General features: G+C 42.0%; 2 protein-coding genes and 3 non-coding genes across 5 annotated transcripts; 1 reads left to right on the top strand and 4 right to left on the bottom strand.

The window, feature by feature from the left end:
* Window positions 1-6,722: 6,722 nt before the first annotated feature.
* trnas-gcu (transfer RNA serine (anticodon GCU)) lies at window positions 6,723-6,804 on the bottom strand. The gene has a single exon. It is a non-coding gene; the product is annotated as a tRNA-Ser (tRNA).
* Window positions 6,805-9,392: 2,588 nt separating this feature from the next.
* Window positions 9,393-9,503, bottom strand: trnal-caa (transfer RNA leucine (anticodon CAA)). Its single transcript has 2 exons — window positions 9,466-9,503; window positions 9,393-9,438 (listed from the first exon to the last, which is right to left on the bottom strand). It is a non-coding gene; the product is annotated as a tRNA-Leu (tRNA).
* Window positions 9,504-15,694: 6,191 nt separating this feature from the next.
* Window positions 15,695-16,767, bottom strand: LOC148668118 (uncharacterized). Its single transcript, XM_088632653.1, has 5 exons — window positions 16,665-16,767; window positions 16,368-16,466; window positions 16,217-16,290; window positions 15,867-16,049; window positions 15,695-15,787 (listed from the first exon to the last, which is right to left on the bottom strand). The coding sequence occupies exons 2-5, from the start codon at window positions 16,433-16,435 to the stop codon at window positions 15,780-15,782; spliced, it is 333 nt and encodes a 110-aa protein (XP_088488779.1). The 5' UTR covers window positions 16,436-16,466; window positions 16,665-16,767; the 3' UTR covers window positions 15,695-15,779.
* A 439-nt stretch (window positions 16,768-17,206) lies between these two features.
* LOC148668117 (zona pellucida sperm-binding protein 3-like) lies at window positions 17,207-18,122 on the bottom strand. The gene is made up of 2 exons (XM_088632672.1): window positions 17,509-18,122; window positions 17,207-17,407 (listed from the first exon to the last, which is right to left on the bottom strand). Exons 1-2 carry the CDS (start codon window positions 17,650-17,652, stop codon window positions 17,288-17,290), a joined length of 264 nt encoding a protein of 87 aa, XP_088488798.1. The 5' UTR covers window positions 17,653-18,122; the 3' UTR covers window positions 17,207-17,287.
* Window positions 18,123-21,306: 3,184 nt separating this feature from the next.
* trnam-cau (transfer RNA methionine (anticodon CAU)) lies at window positions 21,307-21,378 on the top strand. The gene has a single exon. It is a non-coding gene; the product is annotated as a tRNA-Met (tRNA).
* Window positions 21,379-21,733: the final 355 nt, after the last annotated feature.

Below are 21,733 nucleotides of genomic sequence, written 5' to 3'. Positions count from 1 at the left end.
AAGCTATTGAAGAGCACCCCCACACCCCCCACCCGTCTCGGTGGAAGTTGCCATGTTCAAAAAATCCTAAAAAGATAATTAAAGTTGCACACAACAAAGCATGACTGTGAAAGTTCAGGAGGCCTGCCTAGTGAGCACAACACTTGATTACAGTCAAAAACACCATTAAAAAATAAAGAAATGTTCCACAACTCAAAGCGAGGTTGTATAAGGTTAGGGGAAATGTCTGGTGTAAAACACCTGGTTGCAGCACTGTGGCTGTTGTGCTTGAAGAGCTATTGACTCATGAATAGCACCCCCCAATCCCCATGTACCGCCTGTCTAATGGTGCCATATTGAAAAACTAAAATTCTTATTAAAAAAATAAATAAAGGGGCCACAACCACAGAAGGGTTGTATAAGGTGTGGTGTGTAAAACACTTGGTTTCAGCAGTGTGGTTGTTGTATTTGAAATGCTATTGAGCCATGAAGACTACCCACCTATCGCACTGTGTTACCTGTAGTGTTATCTTCAGAAAATCATAAAAAAATAAAGAAAGGGGCCACAGCCACAGCAAGGTTGTACGAGGTTCGGGGGCCTGTCTGGTGTGTAAAACACTTGGGTACAGCAGTGTGGGTGCTGTATTTGAAATGCTATTGAGCCATGAAGATGACCCACCTGTCCCAGTGTATTACCTGTAGTGTTATCTTCAGAAAATCATAAAAAATAAAGAAAGGGGCCACAGCCACAGCAAGGTTATATAAAGTTAGGGGGCCTGTCTGGTGTGTAAAACACTTGGTTTCAGCAGTGTGGGTGCTGTATTTGAAATGCTATTGAGCCATGTCGATGACCCACCTATCCCAGTGTATTACCTGTAGTGTTATCTTCAGAAAATCCTTAAAAAATATAAAGAAAGGTTCCACAACCCAAAACAAAGCTGGGAAAAGTCAGAGGACCTGCTTAGTGTGCAAAACACTTGCAGCATTGTGGGTGCTGTGGTTTAAATGCTATTGGTTTGTGAACAGAATACCCCTATCCCAGTGCATCGTGCCATATTAAATAAAAGCATGAGAAAAAGAATGCAATTCAGAATGCAAAGCTGTGTCAGTGCTCTGTGTAAAAAATCGGTTTGAACATCATGGGAGCTGTTTTTAATAAGCCGCTGAGTAAAGAATATTTTAATCTTCCTGCTGTCAGTAGTATTGTGAATATAGTTGACCCTTACCTGAATGAAAACAGGATGTAAAGGAAGGGTTTCAGAAATCAAACAAAGCTTTATTCCCGTGCTTACAGTCTGGGTAATGGGAGACCGCGCTGTTCTGCTTCCTATGGTCATATACGGTTTTTTCGCACGAAGCCGTATTGAACAGTATTTCTCGCGTTGTGAACGTGTGCACGCAGCGGTCCCCCGGGTTCCAGTTCGTGCGTAATTACGCATTGATGAAAAACCGGAGGTTTAAAAAAAGATAATTAGCTCACTGATAGTTAGATGTAAAGGCTGTGGAAATATCCACAAGTCGTGGTCTTTAAAATGCTTTTGGTTTGAAGGCGTTCTGTGCTTCCATTGCGGAGATATGGACAAAAGAATATTCGTGCTTGGTCAAAAAAATGTCATAAAACCGAAAAAGTAAAGGCTGAGAAATCATCCACAATGTATTTTATACACAAAGCAAGTGTTTTTGTAACTCTAAGAGATTTCGTGAAAGCGCTACAGGCGTGCCAAAATCGTTTTCGAACTTCAAGCTAACTTTACCCCATTTTTCAGAAAAACCTGGAAAAGCAACGCTTGCAGTAAATGACATATCTAAAGCGTGTAGTCAGCATGAACAGAACAACGCAATGCTCTGTAAAAACGATCTGAAGCCGCAATTACTCTTTTATCTCGGGCAGTTCATTCCGATACGATGTTTCCGCAGACTAAATGAAATGCCGAACTCCAAACATGTTGTTGCCATTATTGTACTCCTGCTGAAAGAAGAAAGAAAGGTGTCGTAAATGAACTTTGTCGCCCGTGGGAGATGTCAAGTGCATTGGACATGAAAAGTGCCGGATAAAACCTATTTCTCTTCGTTTCTCTTACAGTCGGGGCTCCTATTGAATGTAAAGGAGGCAACGTGCTCAGCCAGCCGACTCAGCGCTTACTGATCGCAGGTGTCTCAGAGCGGTGTGTCCAAGTGGCAGTAAAAGAGGGGAATTCTGCCGGTGTCGTGGCTTAGTTGGTTAAAGCGCCTGTCTAGTAAACAGGAGATTCTGGGTTCAAATCCCAGTGGTGCCTTTTTTCCTGTCTTCTCGCACCGTTTATTGTTATAGAGAACATGCTTCTGCATTACCTCAGTCAATATCACCGGGAATGTGAATAGAAATGTAAACATCAATATTTCTGCTGTCTCCTGAGAAACACAAGTATAGAGTCAAAACACAAGAAATAATGCTAAAAAAGTATTCAGTTAACACCCAGATGTGACAAAACACATTTAAGACTTACATCCCCTTTAAATATGTATTTCCTTAATATCAGTTGTCTTCCCTCCCCAGGACACCTGCAAATTCACTATATCATATTAAAAGCTGTGTGTAAGTCTTACATGTGTTCTGTCACATCTGGGTGTTAAATTAATAGATGTGTTGTGTTATTTTATATGATTTGACTCCACGCTTGTGTTTCTCGGGAGACAGCAGAAATATTGGGGATTTGCGGCTACAGAAAATAATGTGAACTTTACAGGCAAAAGTAATAATAATAATAATAATAATAATAATAATTGCTTACACTTATATAGCGCTTTTTCTGGACACTCCACTCAAAGCGCTTTACAGGTAATGGGGACTCCCCTCCACCACCACCAATGTGCAGCATCCACCTGGATGATGCGACGGCAGCCATAGTGCGCCAGAACACTCACCACACATCAGCTATCAGTGGGGAGGAGAGCAGAGTAATGAAGCCAATTCACAGAGGGGGATTGTTAGGAGGCCATAATTGATAACAGCCGATGGGGAAATTTGGCCAGGATGCCAGGGTTACACCCCTACTCTTTTCGAGAAACACCCTGGGATTTTTAATGACCACAGAGAGTCAGGACCTCGGTTTTACGTCTCATCCGAAGGACGGCGCCTGTTTTTTACAGTATAGTGTCCCCGTCACTACACTGGGTCTTTAGGACCCACATGAGCCGCAGGGTGAGCGCCCCCTGCTGGCCCCACTAATTACGTTAAAGAAACAAAAACGTATTGTCACCTTTTTCAACGTGATTTTTTAAGACATTTGTTCGGAATAGTATATCTTCTCGTGTCTGTGGCCGTTATCCTACAATAACGGTGGTGAAATAGCAGGAATGTGTGGAAAGAATCGGAGATAGAACAGAAGACTCATCCAGTCGATAGTAAGGTTGTGTAGGACCGCACACCCTACGATGTCAGTGTTGAGTAGTGAGGTTTAAAAGCTTCTTCACGAACCAGGAAGGAGTACAAACCTAAAGTCTTCTGATCCGTAATCAGACACGTTATCCATTGCGCCATTGGCATTTGTATTGCATTCAGAGCCGCTACTATTCATGTGTCTTGTAAGTGTGTCTAGTTACTACGTCTTTCATTATGTCTGGTTTAAAATAATGTATCTTTAAAACAGACAAAGGGTTTATGAGTCTCCCTGAATTTCACACACGAAGAATAAAAAATATCGCGTTTAAAAAGAATACAGAGATGCCGGCGATAGAAAACGGAGCGTCTTAAGTGCGCGCTATCACTGAACTAAACTCCCGATCGGTAAGTTTGTCGACGGCTTTTTAATTGTGTTAGGAAGAACAAACAGTCCACAGTGTACATTTTAAAGGTCTAAGCAAAACAATCAGACCTGAGGATTGGGATTAGGATCCAGAACAGGAGCCTTTACTTCTTTGTATACTGAGCTTTCGGGTGAACGTAAAAGTGAAAGACAAATTTGCAATTTTCACTTTTTGATTAAGGAATAAGAAAACACCATCCTTCGAGCTGGATTCAAACCAGGGACATAAGAAATGCCCACTGTTTTTGTCTATAGTCTTAAGATCTAGCAATTGAGCTATCGAGAGGTCGGAAAGGAAACACTTTGTCACACATGTAGCCCAATGTAGTGTAGTGTTCCTCTATTTAAATCCCAGTTCGACGTCAAAATACTCACTCCCATAGTCTCGTTCAGAAGAAGAAATGGACCAGGCTTCCACTGTATAAACATCTAGAGTTCTTATAAAACGTTTGAAGGGACATCAGTGCAGGCTGAAATTGGCCCTTTTTCTAGTGGGATCAGGATCATACAGTGCCTTGCGAAAGTATTCGGCCCCCTTGAACTTTTCAACCTTTTGCCACATTTCAGGCTTCAAACATAAAGATATAATTTTTTTATTTTATGTGAAGAATCACCAACAAGTGGGACACAATTGTGAAGTGGAACGAAATCTATTGGATTTTTGAAACTTTTTTAACTAATAAAAAAATGAAAAGTGGGGCGTGCAAAATTATTCGGCCCCCTTGCGTTAATACTTTGTAGAGCCACCTTTTGCTGCGATTACAGCTGCAAGTCGCTTGGGGTATGTCTCTATCAGTTTTGCACATCGAGAGACTGAAATTCTTGCCCATTCTTCCTTGCAAAACAGCTCAAGCTCAGTGAGGTTGGATGGAGAGCGTTTGTGAACAGCAGTTTTCAGCTCTTTCCACAGATTCTCGATTGGATTCAGGTCTGGACTTTGACTTGGCCATTCAAACACCTGGATACGTTTATTTGTGAACCATTCCTTTGTAGATTTTGCTTTATGTTTGGGATCATTGTCTTGTTGGAAGATAAATCTCCGTCCCAGTTTCAGGTCTTTTGCAGACTCCAACAGGTTTTCATCCAGAATGGTCCTGTATTTGGCTGCATCCATCTTCCCCTCAATTTTAACCATCTTCCCTGTCCCTGCTGAAGAAAAGCAGGCCCAAACCATGATGCTGCCACCACCATGTTTGACAGTGGGGATGGTGTGTTGAGGGTGATGAGCTGTGTTGCTTTTACGCCAAACATATCGTTTTGCATTGTAGCCAAAAAGTTCGATTTTGGTTTCATCTGACCAGAGCACCTTCTTCCACATGTTTGGGGTGTCTCCCAGGTGGCTTATGGCAAACTTTAGACGAGACTTTTTATGGATATCTTTGAGAAATGGCTTTCTTCTTGCCACTCTTCCATAAAGGCCAGATTTGTGCAGTGTAAGACTGATTGTTGTCCTATGGACAGACTCTCCCACCTCAGCTGTAGTTCTCTGCAGTTCATCCAGGGTGATCATGGGCCTCTTGGCTGCATCTCTGATCAGTCTTCTCCTTGTCTGAGCTGAAAGTTTAGAGGGACGGCCAGGTCTTGGTAGATTTGCAGTGGTCTGATACTCCTTCCATTTCAAGATGATCGCTTGCACAGTGCTCCTTGGGATGTTTGAAGCTTGGGAAATCTTTTTGTATCCAAATCCGGCTTTAAACTTCTCCACAACAGTATTACGGACCTGCCTGGTGTGTTCCTTGGTCTTCATGATGCTCTCTGCGCTTTCAACAGAACCTTGAGACTATCACAGAGCAGGTGCATTTATACAGAGACTTGATTACACACAGGTGGATTCTATTTATCACCATCAGTCATTTAGGACAACATTGGATCATTCAGAGATCCTCGCTGAACTTCTGGAGTGAGTTTGCTGCACTGAAAGTAAAGGGGCCGAATAATTTTGCACGCCCCACTTTTCATTTTTTTACTAGTTAAAAAAGTTTCAAAAATCCAATAGATTTCGTTCCACTTCACAATTGTGTCCCACTTGTTGGTGATTCTTCACATAAAATAAAAAATTTATATTTTTATGTTTGAAGCCTGAAATGTGGCAAAAGGTTGAAAAGTTCAAGGGGGCCGAATACTTTCGCAAGGCACTGTATAAAACCTTTCTTTTGGATTGAGAAGAGGATCATGGAGACACTCAAAATATCCCTGTCTTTGCTTCTTTCAAGAATGAATGGAGTATTGAGCTGCAAGCATCAGTTTAAATCAAAACTCTCTGCTACTGCAGTTGCTTGTTTGAGAGTTTCTTCAAATCTTTCAACTGAACGTTGATATCAAGGGATATTGACGGTAATATCATAGGGACTTTGGTTTTCTTTTGATCGAAAATTGTATTAAAATACAAGCCTCTTTCACAGTTGTATAATACTTTCCCTTGCATCCTCAGATAAAATTTCTAAATACCACAAAGTTACAACATATGGAATAGCATTTATTTTAAAAAAGTATTTTAAAATTAGCATTTATTTTGAGCTATATTTAGAGCTTAGTAAAGATAGCATTGCTAATATTAATGGAGTAGAAATGTAAGATGAATTGATAGCTTTTTCTGAACTAAAAAAGTCCTACAACGCCTCCTGAAATAGGTAAGGACTCATAGCAAGACATTGCTATTGCATTGCGCATTTTGCAGATACGACCAGTTTCTGCTTCTGGTGAGTGCATCTTTTCCAAACTGAAATTAACAAGAACATTTTCAAGATGCGCCATGTCCCTAAATCGTTCATCAGGACTACTATTAATATCAGGTGAAAGCAGTACAAAGCATAAATTTAACCTAAATATTAAGAGACTATATCTGTCAGCTACTGCTGTAAGCATGTTCAGCCAACGCTAGAAATATTACTGCTCTACTACAGTAGCTAAAGAAAGCAAGTCCGACTTAGAAACGGATCACAAGTCGAAAACATAAACTGACAAGGATGGGATTTGAACCTATGCGTGCAAAGCACAATGGATTAGCAGTCCATCGCCTTAACCACTCGGCCACCTCATCACGCGCGCCACCCCCCTTGGGCATGATTTTGCTCGGCGACCAGGCTCAGCGCACATCGACCTCAGATGTCTCAGAGCGGTGTGTCCAAGCGGCTGTATAAGAATAGGTAATAGGTTTATTCCATGCCGAAAAAAAGAAGAACGAGAACAAAACGTTTCGCCCGTGGAGCCTTCTTCAGGTTTGAGAGAGACAGGGCAGTAGGCAAAGGTAAAATAGTGAGAGAACAAAGGTTTGAGGGTGGTTACCCACCTGTATAAGAATAGTATTCTGTCGGTGCTGTGGTAAAGCTGGTTAAAACACTTGTTTCATAAAGAGGAAATCCTGGATCCGAATTCCAGCGGTACCTTTTTTTTTCCTGTCTTGTTTTACAGAATATGTCATTTGGGACACTCAAAGAGGTCTTGATTTGGTTTAATGCGTTTATTCATTTCCTTTGCAGAACAACTTGTTTTTTTAAAATCATACAGCTTGCGAAAGATGAAATGCGAGTGAATTTTTTTGTTCACCAAAAGTATGTAAATGAAAAAAAGCAAGGTGTAAGCATTTCTGTGGTGCAATCGGTTAGCGTTTTCAGCTATTAACCCCCAGGTGGGTTTTTTGATCCCACCCAGGGACGCACTTCTTCCTATAGTAAACATCATCACCGCAAAAATTTAATTGTTCCGCAAAACCTGAACTATTTTGATATTTGCAGTAGTAAACAATTGAGTACCAGAGTCAACATTACCGGGAATTTCCAATAATTACTGACAATGGCAACTTGCAAGCAGTTAGTATTCACCCATGGAATTATATGTTCCAGTGAGTGGCGGGAGAATTCACTTATGCTCCCGTTGCATCTTCAGCTAAAGTAATTTAAAAAACAATGCAAAATTGTTCGAGAACTTGACAAGCAAAAACAACAGATCGCCGGAGTTCTATTTTAATATTTTCGTATATTTTCCTTAATTTGAATATAAATGTTAACATAAACGCTGTTCAATATAATGTAATGTTGTTGTACTTTTAAAATATTTTAGCTGAGGGTGAGAGGGGGGATATTACGCCTTGCCAAACATCTAAAATAACTGTAAAAGGGGGTGGCATTTTAATTAAACTGGCAATCAAAAGAAAGTTACAATTTGTATGGTATTATGCTCAATATCCCTCGATATTGAAGGTCAGATGAGGAATTTGAAGAAACTATCAAAGAAACAACGGCAATAGCAGAGGGTGTTGATTTTGAACCAGGGTTTGCACCTCAATAATCCATCAGTCTTCGCTTGACAGGCTTCCTCAAGATATTAGGTGTTCTATACAAAAAATCGACAATTAAGCGCAAATGTGACAAGAGGCAAAGACTGCGGCAGAGGAGGAATAAACTCCACACGATGACTGTATGTATACGTCTGTCTAATATTCGGCCCCTGCAGGGGCATCATATTCGCTGAACTGCGTGCCAGCGTGTGTACGGGCTTATACTGTAATTCAAGAATATCAATGGTCAGACGCTTACAACGGGTGTTTGTGTTTGTATTATTTAGATAATTGAAAAAACATTCAAAACTACAGCTCGAATGAAATTAAAAAAAAAGTTTATTTGTCTCTTTGCTGTAACAACTGTGCCAAAACTATTCAGATACATCAGAATAGCATCAGAATGTAACTAGATTTTATTGGATTTTAGGAAATGTATTTTTGCGCATTTCTCTATACGATCAGAATACCTTCCTGTTTTCACCGTTTATTGTTTCTGCCTATGATATCTCGGAAAGAAAGACCCAGTATCTGTTCACCGAAATAATTCAGGAGTTTGCAGTGGTTTGAGAGGAGTGTATGAAGGTAATGAAGGAGGGAGGACACGCGCATTCTGCACGGGGAGCGCAGAGCAATGAGTCGGGCCTGCAGCTCTCCGAGTCTTTTCTTATACAACCTCGCGGAGTCCGGACACAGCGTCTCCAGCCAGTGTTGAAGGTTTACAGTTCAGAAAACGGCTGTCTCGAGCAGAAACTGATCTTCCTGCTTTAGTTAAGGTTTGGTTATTGTGGGGGTTTAGCGCTTGTATCTCTCTTCTCTTACTAAACACTAACTACTGTAAAGTATATAAATAGAAGCTAAAATGCAGCTAAAATACTTCAGTAAGGCCGTGCAGATAGGAAAGTTTAATTAAAATGTTTTATGATCTATGTTCTAGTTGCCCATATATTTTTAACTCTCTGTTCGAGCTCTGATTTAATCCTCTCGGCTCCTGCCGCTGTCACTGGGAGAGTGGCTGCATTCCGTAGGGCTACAGGCTGATTTCACAATGCCACATTTAATGAAATACAGGGGAAACCGCAAGGAAAACAATATGTTTTAATACATCTTCTTCTGGATTTATATTTCGGTCTTTCACCTTTGAATGCATACCTTGACCGTAAATCTTTACTCGATTACAGGCACCCCAAACAGTTCTTAAGGGAGAAATCGAAGCCTATTTGACTTTCTGCTAATCACATTGAAATGTTCACGAAGCATTTCCCTGCCCATCATGTGCCCGCAAGCCGGTTTCTCCGTTTTCTTCTTTCTGTCGTTGTCAGCGAGCACAAGAAGACAGGAGAGGGAAAAGCTGTCAGGAGTGGGATTTGAACCCACGCCTCTATTCAGAGACCAGAACACCCAAGCAATGGAAAGACAGGAGTCCTTGAGTCTGGCGCCTTAGACCACTCGGCCATCCTGACAAGGCACGCAAGATGGTGTGTTAAAAGCACCAGTAGTTCACAAAACTGAGAAATGCTTTGCTGGAGAAGCGCCACGTTGCCTAATGTTGCCTAAACGGATCACAGAAATCAAATATTCGGATCGATTTAGAGTGTGCTTTACAGCCTTTGTGTAATATTTTAAATTGTTTTAAAAAAGTGTGTACTGTGTACTACGTTTAGGACTAGTTAGTGTGGTAGAATATGGAGATCATCTCCAGCTCTGAGCTCAACTGCAACAACAAGTCGTGCTGAACAAAGTCAGAGTTCAGCTGAACCTTTGCTCAGTGTGGTGCTCAGGACTCAGGAGTATTGTTGTGGTTCTAATTAGCACGAACTGCAGGGGCTCTGAATCAGAACATTTCAATTTATCTGTTCAGTAAGTTAAAATGCAGGACACATTAAAATCGGATTATTACTGTGTCTCTGTCCCGTTTGTATATAACCGGATGTTTAAAAGATACCAGTAAGGACACACAACTACTAATGTGGTACTTATTGGAAATAGTCCCAAAACAAGTACGTCCGGCAGCTGGTAGACCCCTGTAATAGTTTTGCAGTGACACTTTGAAGATTTACACTCTATTTAAATATTAATTTACTAAATTTCAGTTCTCTTTTCTCACACTCCCTGGCATAACTGAACTCTCACTCTCGCATACTAAAGGCTTTACATGCATTAGCTGTGATACAGATTCTAATAAAGACAGAATGAAACTGTTTGTTTTGTGTCTCATGGTGATCCTCTTCTCGATCTAAATGAAATGTTTAATATTATCCCTCGAGAAAGAAAGGAGTCAATTTCCGCCTGGAATGATTGATGCTCCATCAAACATTTTGTAATATCTCCGGAAGTTTATACAGTAGAATCCTGGTTTGTGGCTTAAATTCAAGGTAAACAAGACTAAGGAAACAAGTTGGAAACGATGTCGATCTGGGATTTAAATCATCAGGAACATTTCACTACATTGGGCAGTATGTGCCAGAGAGCAACTCCCGACATCTGTTGATAGCTCAGTTGGTAGAGCAGAGGACTGTAGTGGAAACAAGAGAGAATTCTTAGGTCACCGGTTTGACTCCGGCTCGAAGGAAGGTGCCCTTTGTGTATTTCAGTTAAAATAGCTGATCTTTTTTTCACTCAGACTTTGATCAAAAGCTCAATAAATGACGAAGCAGAGGCTCTTGTTCCGAATTCAGCTCACATCTGATTGTCTTGTTTTGGCCAAGATCTGATCTTTGAATTCAGGGACTACTCTGTCTGCTTTGTACAGCAATTCAAAAGTAGATACAAATGTCACATTTTTATTGTAGATATAAAGGTGTTCTCTGTTTTCAAAGGATAGGTACTTAATTGGCTTTATGATTTGGTTTTGATTTTGTATCGTTGTATTATTAAGTTTGTGCTTTTTGTGTTTTTAACATATTGTGAACTTATTTTTGAAACAAATGCTTACAAAGGCAGACATGGCACACATCTGTTTATACCAGCGGTGAATTGTATATTTTTATTAAGTAGAAACTACTGCGCACTTCATGCAAGCTGTTGTGTGAATGAAAATTCATATGTTCATAGGAAGGCAGAATAAAATCCAGAACTGTGTTGGCGATATCGATAAACAGGGCTCATGTTCACAACAAAACTTTACTGTATAAAAAGTTAAAATTCGTAAATATATATTTTTTTTATTATGCAAAGTGTCTGTTAAACCATTCATGAAGGATTTTTAGACAAAAAAACACACCATTATATGAGAAAATATATTTACTATATCTGCATTTAACTCACTTTTTAACACTTTCAATTTCAAGGCCGATATAAATTGTTGCCCTGCTTTTTTGTCATAAATACACAAGCTTGTTATGTCTTGTGTCAGAAATAAACTGCATGAAATTTGCTAAAGCAACAAAAAGTAAGCGCCACAAAGTAGACAGACATTTGCGTTTATAGTGCAATGTTATCTCGAGCCTTTAAAATTACTTTAAATGCAATTTGTTTTTCTCTGTGGCTCTAAGGCTTTGTCATTTACTTTAGTTATTAAGGAGAACATTATGTTAATCGTATAGATGAAACGTTTAATATATTCAGGTGGGTAGCTACGTCAGCATGCATATCTGCAAAGGAACAAGTAATATTGTAGGTTTATTCCATGCTGAAAAGAGAAGAGAGAAAACAAACCTGAAGAAGGTTTCACAGCTGAAACGTTGTGTTTTCTCTCTTCTCTTTTTAGTATGGAATAAACCTATTACTTGTTCCTTTAATATATTGTGCGGTTTGACTCAAAATGCTTTACTACTACAAGAGAGGATTATGGTATGGAGGATGAGACAAATTTATGATTTCTTGGAAGAAAATGTTTTTTCTTTGCATTCGAAATGAATCGAATCTTTAGTGCGACACACAAACCCTTTGTCTTTTTTAAAGATATAATATTTTTAAACAGACAGTATAGAAAACGTTTTTTTTTACTAAGCAATTTTGGCCGGGGGCGATGCATTACTAGTAGTGGCGCTGAGGTCACTATGGTGCAGTTGAGCACCGTAAGATTAGGGCCAGTGACATAATGTATAACGCATCTGACTTCGGAACAGAAGATTGTAGGTTTGACTCCTGCCTGGCTCATGTTGCTTTTTTAACACGGTACTGTCTGACGATCAGCTCCTGCTCTGAGCTCAATAGTAATGCAAAACTGCGTAACAAAGTTGGCGAGCAGCTGAACTTGTGCTCAGTAGTCAGTACGGTGCTGAGGGTTCAATACTGGCGTTGTTCTAATTAGCACGAACTGCAATGGCTCTGAATCTGACCATTTCTATGGAAGCCCGTTTCCGCCAGGGAGTAAAAATAAAAACGCGCTATGGTATCTCAGAATTCCGACTTACTAACTGAGAATTGCGACTTAAAAACTCAGAATTCCGACTTTATATCTCGTAATTGCGACTTTATATCTCATATTTGGGACTTCAAAATAACCCATATTTCATTGTCTGTCCTTTTGTTATTGTAACGGATTCGGGTTCCAGGGCTTGTGTCCTCGCCGCTCCCACCCTAGTTCGTGCCTCACTGCATTGGCTCGAACCCAGGCCTTGCCAGCTGAGCTAAAGAAGAGTTTCTTTTTTAAGTAAAAAAGGACATACAATGGAAATATTTTAAAAGTATAAGTTTCAGCTTTTATAATTGTGAATTCTTCTGGATGTGAAGTGTCTATTTCTGTATCGTATTTCATATTCTGTCTTCGTTTTTGTATTTCTGGTGTTTAAATTAAAAAAAAAATTAAAAGCCCACCGTCCACTATTCCATCCGTGTACTATGGAAGCCTCACTACCATAAAAATTAGTGTAATTAATTTGATTTTTATCAGGGCACTGTACAAGACAAGTCTTCAGGCTTATAGATCCTATGATCTTGTACGATTCATCAATATAGTGTAACGGAACGGCCAACATACAATTTGTAGTTCAGGTGGGTAGCTGCGTCAGCATGCGTAGGCTGCAAAGGAACAAGTAATAGGTTTATTCCATGCTGAAAAAAAGAAGAAAGAAAATATGTTTTGGCCAAAATGTACCAGTAAACTTTACATTAACAATACCAGCCAACGATACATTATTATTTCACACCGGTTCTACAGGAATCTACAGCAGAGCCCTGAGTTGACTCCCAGATTCCCACTGAGCCCATAGAATTCCACATCACCCATCACTCCTGCACACAGTCTGCTGAGAGCGCCTGTCCATAAACTACTGGATTGAGAATGGGTTCAAATAATTCCCCATTTTCTTAATTCTACATCAAAGGACTGTTAAAGGTCTATTTGAAGGCATTGATTCGTATTCTTAAACCAGATGAACGCCTGGAATAAGTTAATATTACTTATACATAGTCGTGCTACAATACTCCAGTTGAAGGCATGCTTCTAGCTTTGTGGTACTCTGGTGCGTCACAAATTTATGTTTGAATTTCTGTGGATGAACTACTATAGGTGTACCCTCGCTCACTTTCTTTAGCGACAGTCGTTGCTCTTCATCTGTGATGTATTTGCCTGTTTTTCAGTTCACTTCCCTGCAAGGAATATTTACCTCAGAGCTCTCTTTCACAGACTGCAGGCGCTATGATTGTTAACAGGTGTTATAGTGATGACATCTTTCTGTATGATCAGGACAGGAGCTGCAGGTCCACTGTGTTGTGGCTGCAGTACAATTTTAGCTTATTATTACAATACTTTTTAACAGCGACAGATTCTTAAGATCATGAGGTGTTTACGATATTATTTAAGTATTAAGATGCTACTACATTCGGAACTGTCCCATAGGATTCAGTGTTCCATCAGTTTGGCACTAAACTGCTTAGTCTATTGCAGGAATTGTACTTAGTCCTGTCCTGTAGTGTCCTCTAGAGAGCAGCAGCTGTTTCCTTGGACTCATTGCAATTGGTAACATTGTGATTACTGAGCAGGGGACTTAAGTCAGCAGACGAGCGAGTTGCAAATCGGTACTAATCTGGCGTACAGAGCTGCATGCTAATCTCTGGATCATCTCCAGTTAATGTGATGCTGTTCTTACCTTGCAATTGACCCAATCTGACTACTGGCACCAACAACCCTGTTATTACAAATAAACTTTTTATGTACATACAGTGATAAATAAGTTAGGTGGAGAGGTTTGGCAGCCCATATTCAGTCAAAGGTGTGTGTGCAGATCACTGTGATATACAGGCATCAACAAACTGACAAATACAATATTAAATGTTTAACTGATAAAACCCAAATGAACCAAACCTGAATAAATTAGTGGTGGAAAAGAGTCTTTTTATATAGCAAAAGGTCTCTGAGCCTTTGGTAAGAACGATGGGTATATAACCCATTGTCCTCAATATTAGAAATGAATCCTTGAGTACTGCTGTTTTACCAACGGTCCCCAAAAGTGCTGCCATTACCCCCGTCCCATAAAAGCCTAACATTACCCTTTCTTGCATAAACTGTAGAACGTGCCTTCACATTTCAGTTGCAGTTTAATCTATTATCACACTACTCCCCACTTCATAACCTTCGCTCTTCTAATTCTGGTCTCCTAACTGTCCCCCAAGCCCGTCTACACTGTATGAGTGACAGGGCCTTCTCCTGTTATGTCCCCAGGCTCTGGAACTCTCTGCCCAAGGATAGCAGAGTCACCTTCCCTAAACTCCTTCAACTTCAGACTCAACACCTTCTTCTGTAGAAGAGCCTTTACTGAACTGGTTCCAATCTTTACCCCTCTGCTTCTACTTTCCTTAGTACCACCATCCATGGTCTCCTCTGTCTATTGGAATTGTGTTATCCTGTGTATTCTTATTGTAATTATGTCAAGTACTTTGAGAAGCCACCTTTGGAACCATTATATAAAATAGTTTATCCTAAAACCTTGAAGCTTTAATAGGGCAGTGCAGTAGGGCTAAAAATTAACAGTGTTAGTGGGCCATCATGATTTGTGCAAATTATAGGTAGTCACAAAGGGAGACTAGGATTCACGCCATGGGACACTGAAACAGGGGAGAGGCTTTGTGTAGTAAGTGTTCAGTCTCAATCCACACAGTCTGTGCTGCTGGTAGAGGTGGTTGTGAACACCTGTCTTCCCAGTCAAGTGCTGGGATCTCCAGTCTCAATCCTAATACTCCTCATGACTGTCCACTACCACTGCTGTGAAACCAACGCCCATAAGACAAGACCTCCAAGATTCTAACTGTACCATTATTCACTGATGTTCACGCACCAGTATTGTTCCTTTGCTAAGGAAGGGAAGGCCTACTTTACACCAAGCCCCTGTTGACAATTCCTTCCTTGTGTTTATTTTAGACAGTTTGTGCAGCCTAGAATAGGACACCAGATCTCACCCTTACTGGGCACTACAGTAGCAACTCACACTCCATGAGCACTACCCCTCTCGGAAATGGGAGGATTTCCAGTATATTGAACACCTCTGTCTCTCCCCCAGTAAAGAGTGTCACACTGCCCTGCCCAAGGAATAGTGCGGCCACCTTCCCCCAGTACAACGCTTTATTACTCCAGACATTTTCAGTCCTCATTGGCAGCAATACGGGAAGCATTCTTGAAAGGGGAACCCCCACAAATACTTCCATTGATTAATGGGTCTCACGTCCCTTGAATTCCTCCACCCCATTCAAACCATAAAGAAACAAGGGCAGGCAGAAGGCAGAAGCTTTATTGAAATGTTGCCATTACAAGGCGACTGGAGGCAGGAGAGTCACAAGGGCCAGGCTGGAGCCTTCATTCAGGCACCTGGGGACGAAGAAGGAGAACAATCCAGCTACACTGCAGGACACCCACCCCTATAGGGGCTCCACCTGCCAGACCCTACCTGTCCACTGGCCAACATCTCCAAAATCCTCTGCTCCCCCCACATCCTCACTGGTGCTCTCAGCATCTTCACTGGAGCTCTGAGGGTCTCCCTCCTCATCCTCAGTCCAGTCAGCTCCCACCTCCAGAGGAGCTTCTACTGGTGCCACAGCCACCCTACTACTGGTCACCAGGCTCCTGGTACCTGTGGACAAGCAACACCCAGGATTGAGGGATCTGCTATACCCAGAGACCCACAGTCTACTCATTTACACAGTCCTTTTGTCCAGCACAGGATCATTCCTCAGTTGTCCAAGCATGGTTGTCTCTTGGGCAGAGATGCAGCCACAAGGGATAGAGAACCAGACCCACCTTCATTCCGACTGCCAGCACACCTGGACTCACAGCAGGCACAGACCTCATGGTCACCATACAGCTCCTCCCACCTGGAGGAGAGGAGGACAGGTGAGGCCTCCACCTGGCATGTCCCAGAGCACCCTCAGCAGGCTCCTTGCAGAAGTACCTCTTAGCCTCCCTGTTGTAGGTGCAGGACTTGGTCCCTGGTTTTTCTTTAGCAGGAGCCACAGCCATGACAGTGCATGTACAGCTCAGTCACTTCATGCTACAAGAGGGAAGGTCACAGCATTAAGGGATCAAGGCCAATAGAGGGACAGAGAAGGACCTTCTGCCATCAGTGAAGGCAAGCTGGCAACTCTAGGCACTACAGCTGCCACAGTCTGGTTCACATCTAGATCATGGATGGAAAAGCAGACCATGGATCAGTAGAGCAAGAAGGCTGAGCAGCCTTTGAGAGCAGTACCTTCCTGGACAGCTTCTTCTGGAAGAGAAAGGCATCAATCGTGAAGCGGAGCACATCCTTCTGCTTGGAGGGGACAAACCTGGACAGGCAGCCATCTGCCTTGCTGTCCACCATGCACCTGGGGACAAGGACAAGGATGAACCCCTGCAGGCTCTCAGGGCTCCTGCCCACCTCTCCTCCCAGAAGGGGCCGTACCCCAAGTTGTCGATCACGGGGAAACGGGGTTGGGAGTGCTGGTCCGGTTTCTCTGTTACGTAACACGAGTGGATGTACAGCCTCTGCTCCACTGTGGCAAAGTAGGCAGTGGCCTGGAAGTACATGGGCTGACCCAGGAAGTACTCATCCTTAGGAGAGAGCCGGACCCAGTGGGCTGGAGAGAGAGGCAGCATTACACCTGCACACAGCACCCCCTGCAGGCAGGAGCCACTCACTCAAGGAGCTTACAGTTGGTGGTGAGCAGCACAAAGCTGTGCTTGTTCTTCAGGTCCTTGAAGAAGGTCCTTCTCCTGGCCCATGTGGGGACATAGCCAACCTTGTAGGAGTAGTGGAACCTGCAGGACAGAGGGGTTGAGGGGCATCTGGACACTTTCCCCAGCAGCTTCTCCGCAGCAGCAGAGCCCTGCCTACCTGTTGTAGGAGCACTTGACAGGCACAGAGAAGGGAATGAAGTGATGCACAGGCGCACTGGAGGAGGGCGGGGCATAGCGGAGAGTGTTGGAGTACACCAGGCGGCCCTGGACAACCTGCAGGGTCACAGAGGAAGGGATATTCCCAGAAAAGGCAACCCCGATACCGGCCCTACAGCTCACATCGATACACTGCCTGTAGATGAAGACCCGCTTACCGATCGCTCGGTGCCGCACTCGTGAAGCCCGTAGATGAAGTAGAAGTAACTGCGTGTGGTTCGGCTGACGCTGCAGTTGCCCAAGGTCACCTCCGATGGCCGACAGCTGAAGCCGAACAGGAGCCGACTGACCCTCACATACATCCTGCTGGAGTCGCACCACACAGCCACTGCTCGGGTGCCCCCGATGGCCGGGCGAGCCGGCTGCCGCCCTCGCTGGGGAGGAAACAGGACGCTCTTGATGTAGGCGGGTAAGGGGCGGCTGCCGGCTTCATCTTCTCCTTGTCGAAGTAGGGCGAGTACGCGTCTCTGGATACGGGAAGGCGGCGGAAGTCGGGGGCCAAGGACTGCGAGTCGTTCTCGCTTGCAGACAGGTCTTCGGAGGGCGCATCTGCCAGGTTCAAATCCTCCGACTGGGCTGCGTCTTCAGGAGCCGGGAGGTCGGCCTGGAGCGCTAATTCCTGAGAGTCCCAGCCAGCCGGCCCGGCGGAGATCAATGCGGGGAGCCCAGCCCCAGCACACAGGCACAGCATAAAGAGAAACGAGCGCATCGCCAAATTAACGTCCCGCTAAATTGCTACAGGAGTAAAATAAGTAAACCAATAAACTGTGTTGAAGCAAGAAAGCATAAAGTGTGAATGCGGTGAATAGGTTTTTATACTGGCAGGACCTACTACCACACACCTGGTCACACTACCGCTCAATCAACACAATCAATTACACACAGAGACCCGAATTGTTCTCAGCGTCTAATTAGAACCTGCTTCCAGTCTGAGGCGGGACTCCGTGAAGCCGCCTGAACACTTTCCCGTGTGTATCTGACCCCAGCGGAGGAGTTCCACGTAATTTCGACAGAATGAAATCATCCACACGTGTAAAATGTGCTCAGATTAATTTATTGTTCAATTCGTTTCTAATTTCCAAGGACAGTGTGTTAAACTCGCTGTCAGACAGAGTACGGAACATGCGACACGTCCGTCCACACTTTCTTTTATCGAGGGGGCTGTTCTATCAACATGTACCAACAATAATTTTACTATTTTTCATGTGTAATTGCATGTCATATTAAAATGTGTAATACAAGCATTTCTTTGTTTTCCAGTAAAGAAATACTGATCAGCTTTTGACATGATCTGATAATAATTTGTCTGATTTTCCAGAGATTGCTTTTGCTTCGCAGCACTGAGAACCTATGGAAGCCCGTTTCCGCCAGGGAGTAAAAAAAAAAACGCACTATGGTATCTCTGAATTGTGACTTAAAATCATAGAATTGCGACCTAAAAACTCAGAATTTTGACTTTATCTCTCACATTTGCGACTTCGAAATAGCCCCTATTTCATTGTCTGTCCTTTTGTTATTGTAACGGATTCGGGTTCTAGGGCTTGTGCCCTCGCCGCTCCCGCCCTACTTCGTGCCTCAAACCCCGTATTGGCTCAAACCCAGGTCTTGCTGGCTAGAATATGAAATAAGATACAGAAGCGGCGAGGGCACAAGCCCTAGAACCCGAATCCGTTACAATAACAAAAGGACAGACAATGAAATATGGGCTATTTCGACGTTGCAAATGTGAGAGATAAAGTCAAAATTCTGAGTTTTTAGGTCGCAATTCTGAGTTACTTAGTCGGAATTCTGCGGTACATTACTACAGTATGTAGGACAAGTTAATGTAGAATCATTACTATGTCTGTCTTTTGTTTGTATGTAAATGAATGTCTTTGACAACTTAATGTTAGTTTTTAATTTAGTTTTACGATGTAGGTCATGCGTTGACATATGCACGAGCATACGAAATGTCTCACTCCTGATTCAGCTCATGCTCCATAGGAGAGAAGAGATTCCTCCTGCTTCTCGCACAATCATATCAGAACAGAAGCCCGTGTCGCCCAGCTCTGATTCAAGAGCGACTCGTATCTTCAGCCTTTTTTTTATTCGTGATCCTTATTTTCCTTAGTTATGATCAATATTTAACTTTTTCTAAATAAAACGACAATAATCAAACATGCAGGCAGACTTTTAAAAAGTATTAGGAGCTGACAGGGTGCCCCTTTGGAATAGTTGTCAGAAAATGTGAGAAAAGGAAAGGTACGTAAGCTCTCACACACAGCATTGGAGATTGGCATCTGATTGAAAAAAAAAAACTACCTGTCTCCCCAGCATTTAACGGTGCTGTTGTTTTGATTTTACATATTGTTAGCATTTTAATGAATTGTTAAAAGATTGATATACAAATCTCTAAATAAGAAAACGTAAAAACCCTAGCTGTAAGTAATTGGCCATTCATATTCCTGAATTTTAAATCCCTGTGTTTTTCTGTATCCGAATGCCTGGTGCAGCTAATTTGAAAGCAGAGTCTACCATTTACTGTATTGCAAAAGCGTATTGTTCCCACCAAGGAAAAAAATCCTGAGTTTACAGGAGTAAAAGAGGAAACAAATGCAAACACCGTTTAGAAAAAACACACACGTCTCAGGCCTTAACCATGACAAGGATGGGATTTGAACCTAGACGAGCAGAGCACAATGAATTAGCAATCCAAAAAGTGACTCCTGTTTAATTTTCTTTTCGCTTGCTCGATTTATAGTACGTTCCTAAATCCTTATAACCGATAAACTAAACGGCTTCATGTGCCACAGCATTCTGCTGCAGGTACGGTTTGCACCGTGTATTGGGCGAACCCGAATGAAATATTTCAAATATGTGAAGAATTTCATGAAACCTGAAAAAAGAAGATCACAGCCAATGTCAACAATTCGGAGCCTGTAGGCAGCTTCAACAGAACAAAACGATCTGAAGCCGCAATTCTTTCATTGAGTGTATTGTGACACTACGCTGCTGCTTTTACTGCTACTTCTGCTGCCGTTGCTTTAAACTCTACTCAGCGGGCAAGTAAAGTTGTACAAGGAATAGACTACTTTGAGCCATCCAAATTCCATTATGTGAATTTAAGCTTTTTTTTATTAATAACAGCATTAGTAATACAATGCGTGCTCAGAAACCTTACTTATTAGCTTATGAAGCAACAGTGTTTCGACAATTTACGGTCTTCAAAAAGTAAACGCTGAAGTTTGTATACTTCTTTGTGAGCAGATCACCTTTGATTTAGAAAAGGAAAACTTACTCCCCTGTTGCTTTCATCTGAATCGAGACCCAAGCGCTAAGAAAGCTGAAAAATGCAGAAGTCATAAACCCGATTTTAATTTAGATACACATTTTCTAATGCAGCCTTCATTACAAGACAGTCTATTTCTCGAAAGCGTTTTATGTAAAAAAGAGAAAAACGAAAATATGTGGATGACAATATTTAAAAGCTGAAGATTTTACTTTTGAGAAATTGTCATTTTATGTATCTAGACGCTTTTCAACCGCTGGTTTTGGAACTTTGCTGTGCTTCCTGCATCATTTTCAGTGTTATAAAGTGGGTGTTGAGGGAGCGATCACTGTAGAACAGTTGATAGGTTGGAGCTGTTCAGACTACTCTTGTTATTTCTCAAATGCTTCCATCATTTTTCTTTCACGCTACGACGCGAGTGTGTACATGTGTTTGGTTTTCGTTTCACTGATTCTCATTGAAGATTCGTGAATTAACGACGAAAGAATCAGTTGCCTCGGAAAGCAGAAGGTTTGGTTCTCAACGATCTTGAAGACACGCCCATGTAGTGCAGCGTGTGATATTTGTACTATAAAAGACCAAGTGCTCAAAGTGACGTCTGCGTTTACCGTTTAGACTTTTCATCTCGGGCGCACTTTTAGAAAGCAAAGATAGAGCAGTTGTGTTGAATCACACTACGACAGCTGTTAGCAGAGTGGCGCAGCGGAAGCGTGCTGGGCCCATAACCCAGAGGTCGATGGATCGAAACCATCCTCTGCTATACACACCGTCAGTCTAATGAAGTGAATTTAAACCTTTTTTTTTCTCTCGTGTGTGTGGAAGCTTCACACTTCGTTAATTGTATTCGTTAATCTTTACCAATAGCAGATGCCCAAATGTATCTTTGGTTGTTCTGTGATCCTTCATAGTTTCCTCAATTCCTTCAAATTAACATCCATATCAAAGCAATTATATATATATATATTACAATTAAGGTACATATTAAAAATATCAACGCACATTTGTATAATGCTCATTTAATAATGATTGTCAAGGATTGTCAAGTTCTCCAACAAATCTGTGTTCTAATTTTAAAATATTTTTGCTAAGGATACAACGGGTGTATAAATGAATTC

The sequence above is a fragment of the Lepisosteus platostomus genome, chromosome 5 (genome assembly GCF_059453375.1).
Source record: "Lepisosteus platostomus isolate fLepPlt1 chromosome 5, fLepPlt1.hap1, whole genome shotgun sequence".
Classification (NCBI taxonomy): Eukaryota; Metazoa; Chordata; class Actinopteri; order Semionotiformes; family Lepisosteidae; genus Lepisosteus; species Lepisosteus platostomus.
The sequence above is the reverse complement of the archived record's forward strand: the minus strand, read 5'-3'. Positions and strand labels throughout refer to the sequence as shown.

Coding starts and splice junctions, on each gene's coding strand:
- LOC148668118 (XM_088632653.1), bottom strand. CDS start 16,435: ATGGCTGTGGCTCCTGCTAAAGAAAAACCAGGGACCAAGTCCTGCACC. Junction 16,291..16,367: donor TACAACAGGGAGGCTAAGAG/GTACTTCTGCAA, acceptor CCTCTCCTCCAG/GTGGGAGGAGCTGTATGGTG. Junction 16,050..16,216: donor TGCTGGCAGTCGGAATGAAG/GTGGGTCTGGTT, acceptor GCTTGTCCACAG/GTACCAGGAGCCTGGTGACC.
- LOC148668117 (XM_088632672.1), bottom strand. CDS start 17,652: ATGTATGTGAGGGTCAGTCGGCTCCTGTTCGGCTTCAGCTGTCGGCCA. Junction 17,408..17,508: donor AGTGCGGCACCGAGCGATCG/GTAAGCGGGTCT, acceptor GTGACCCTGCAG/GTTGTCCAGGGCCGCCTGGT.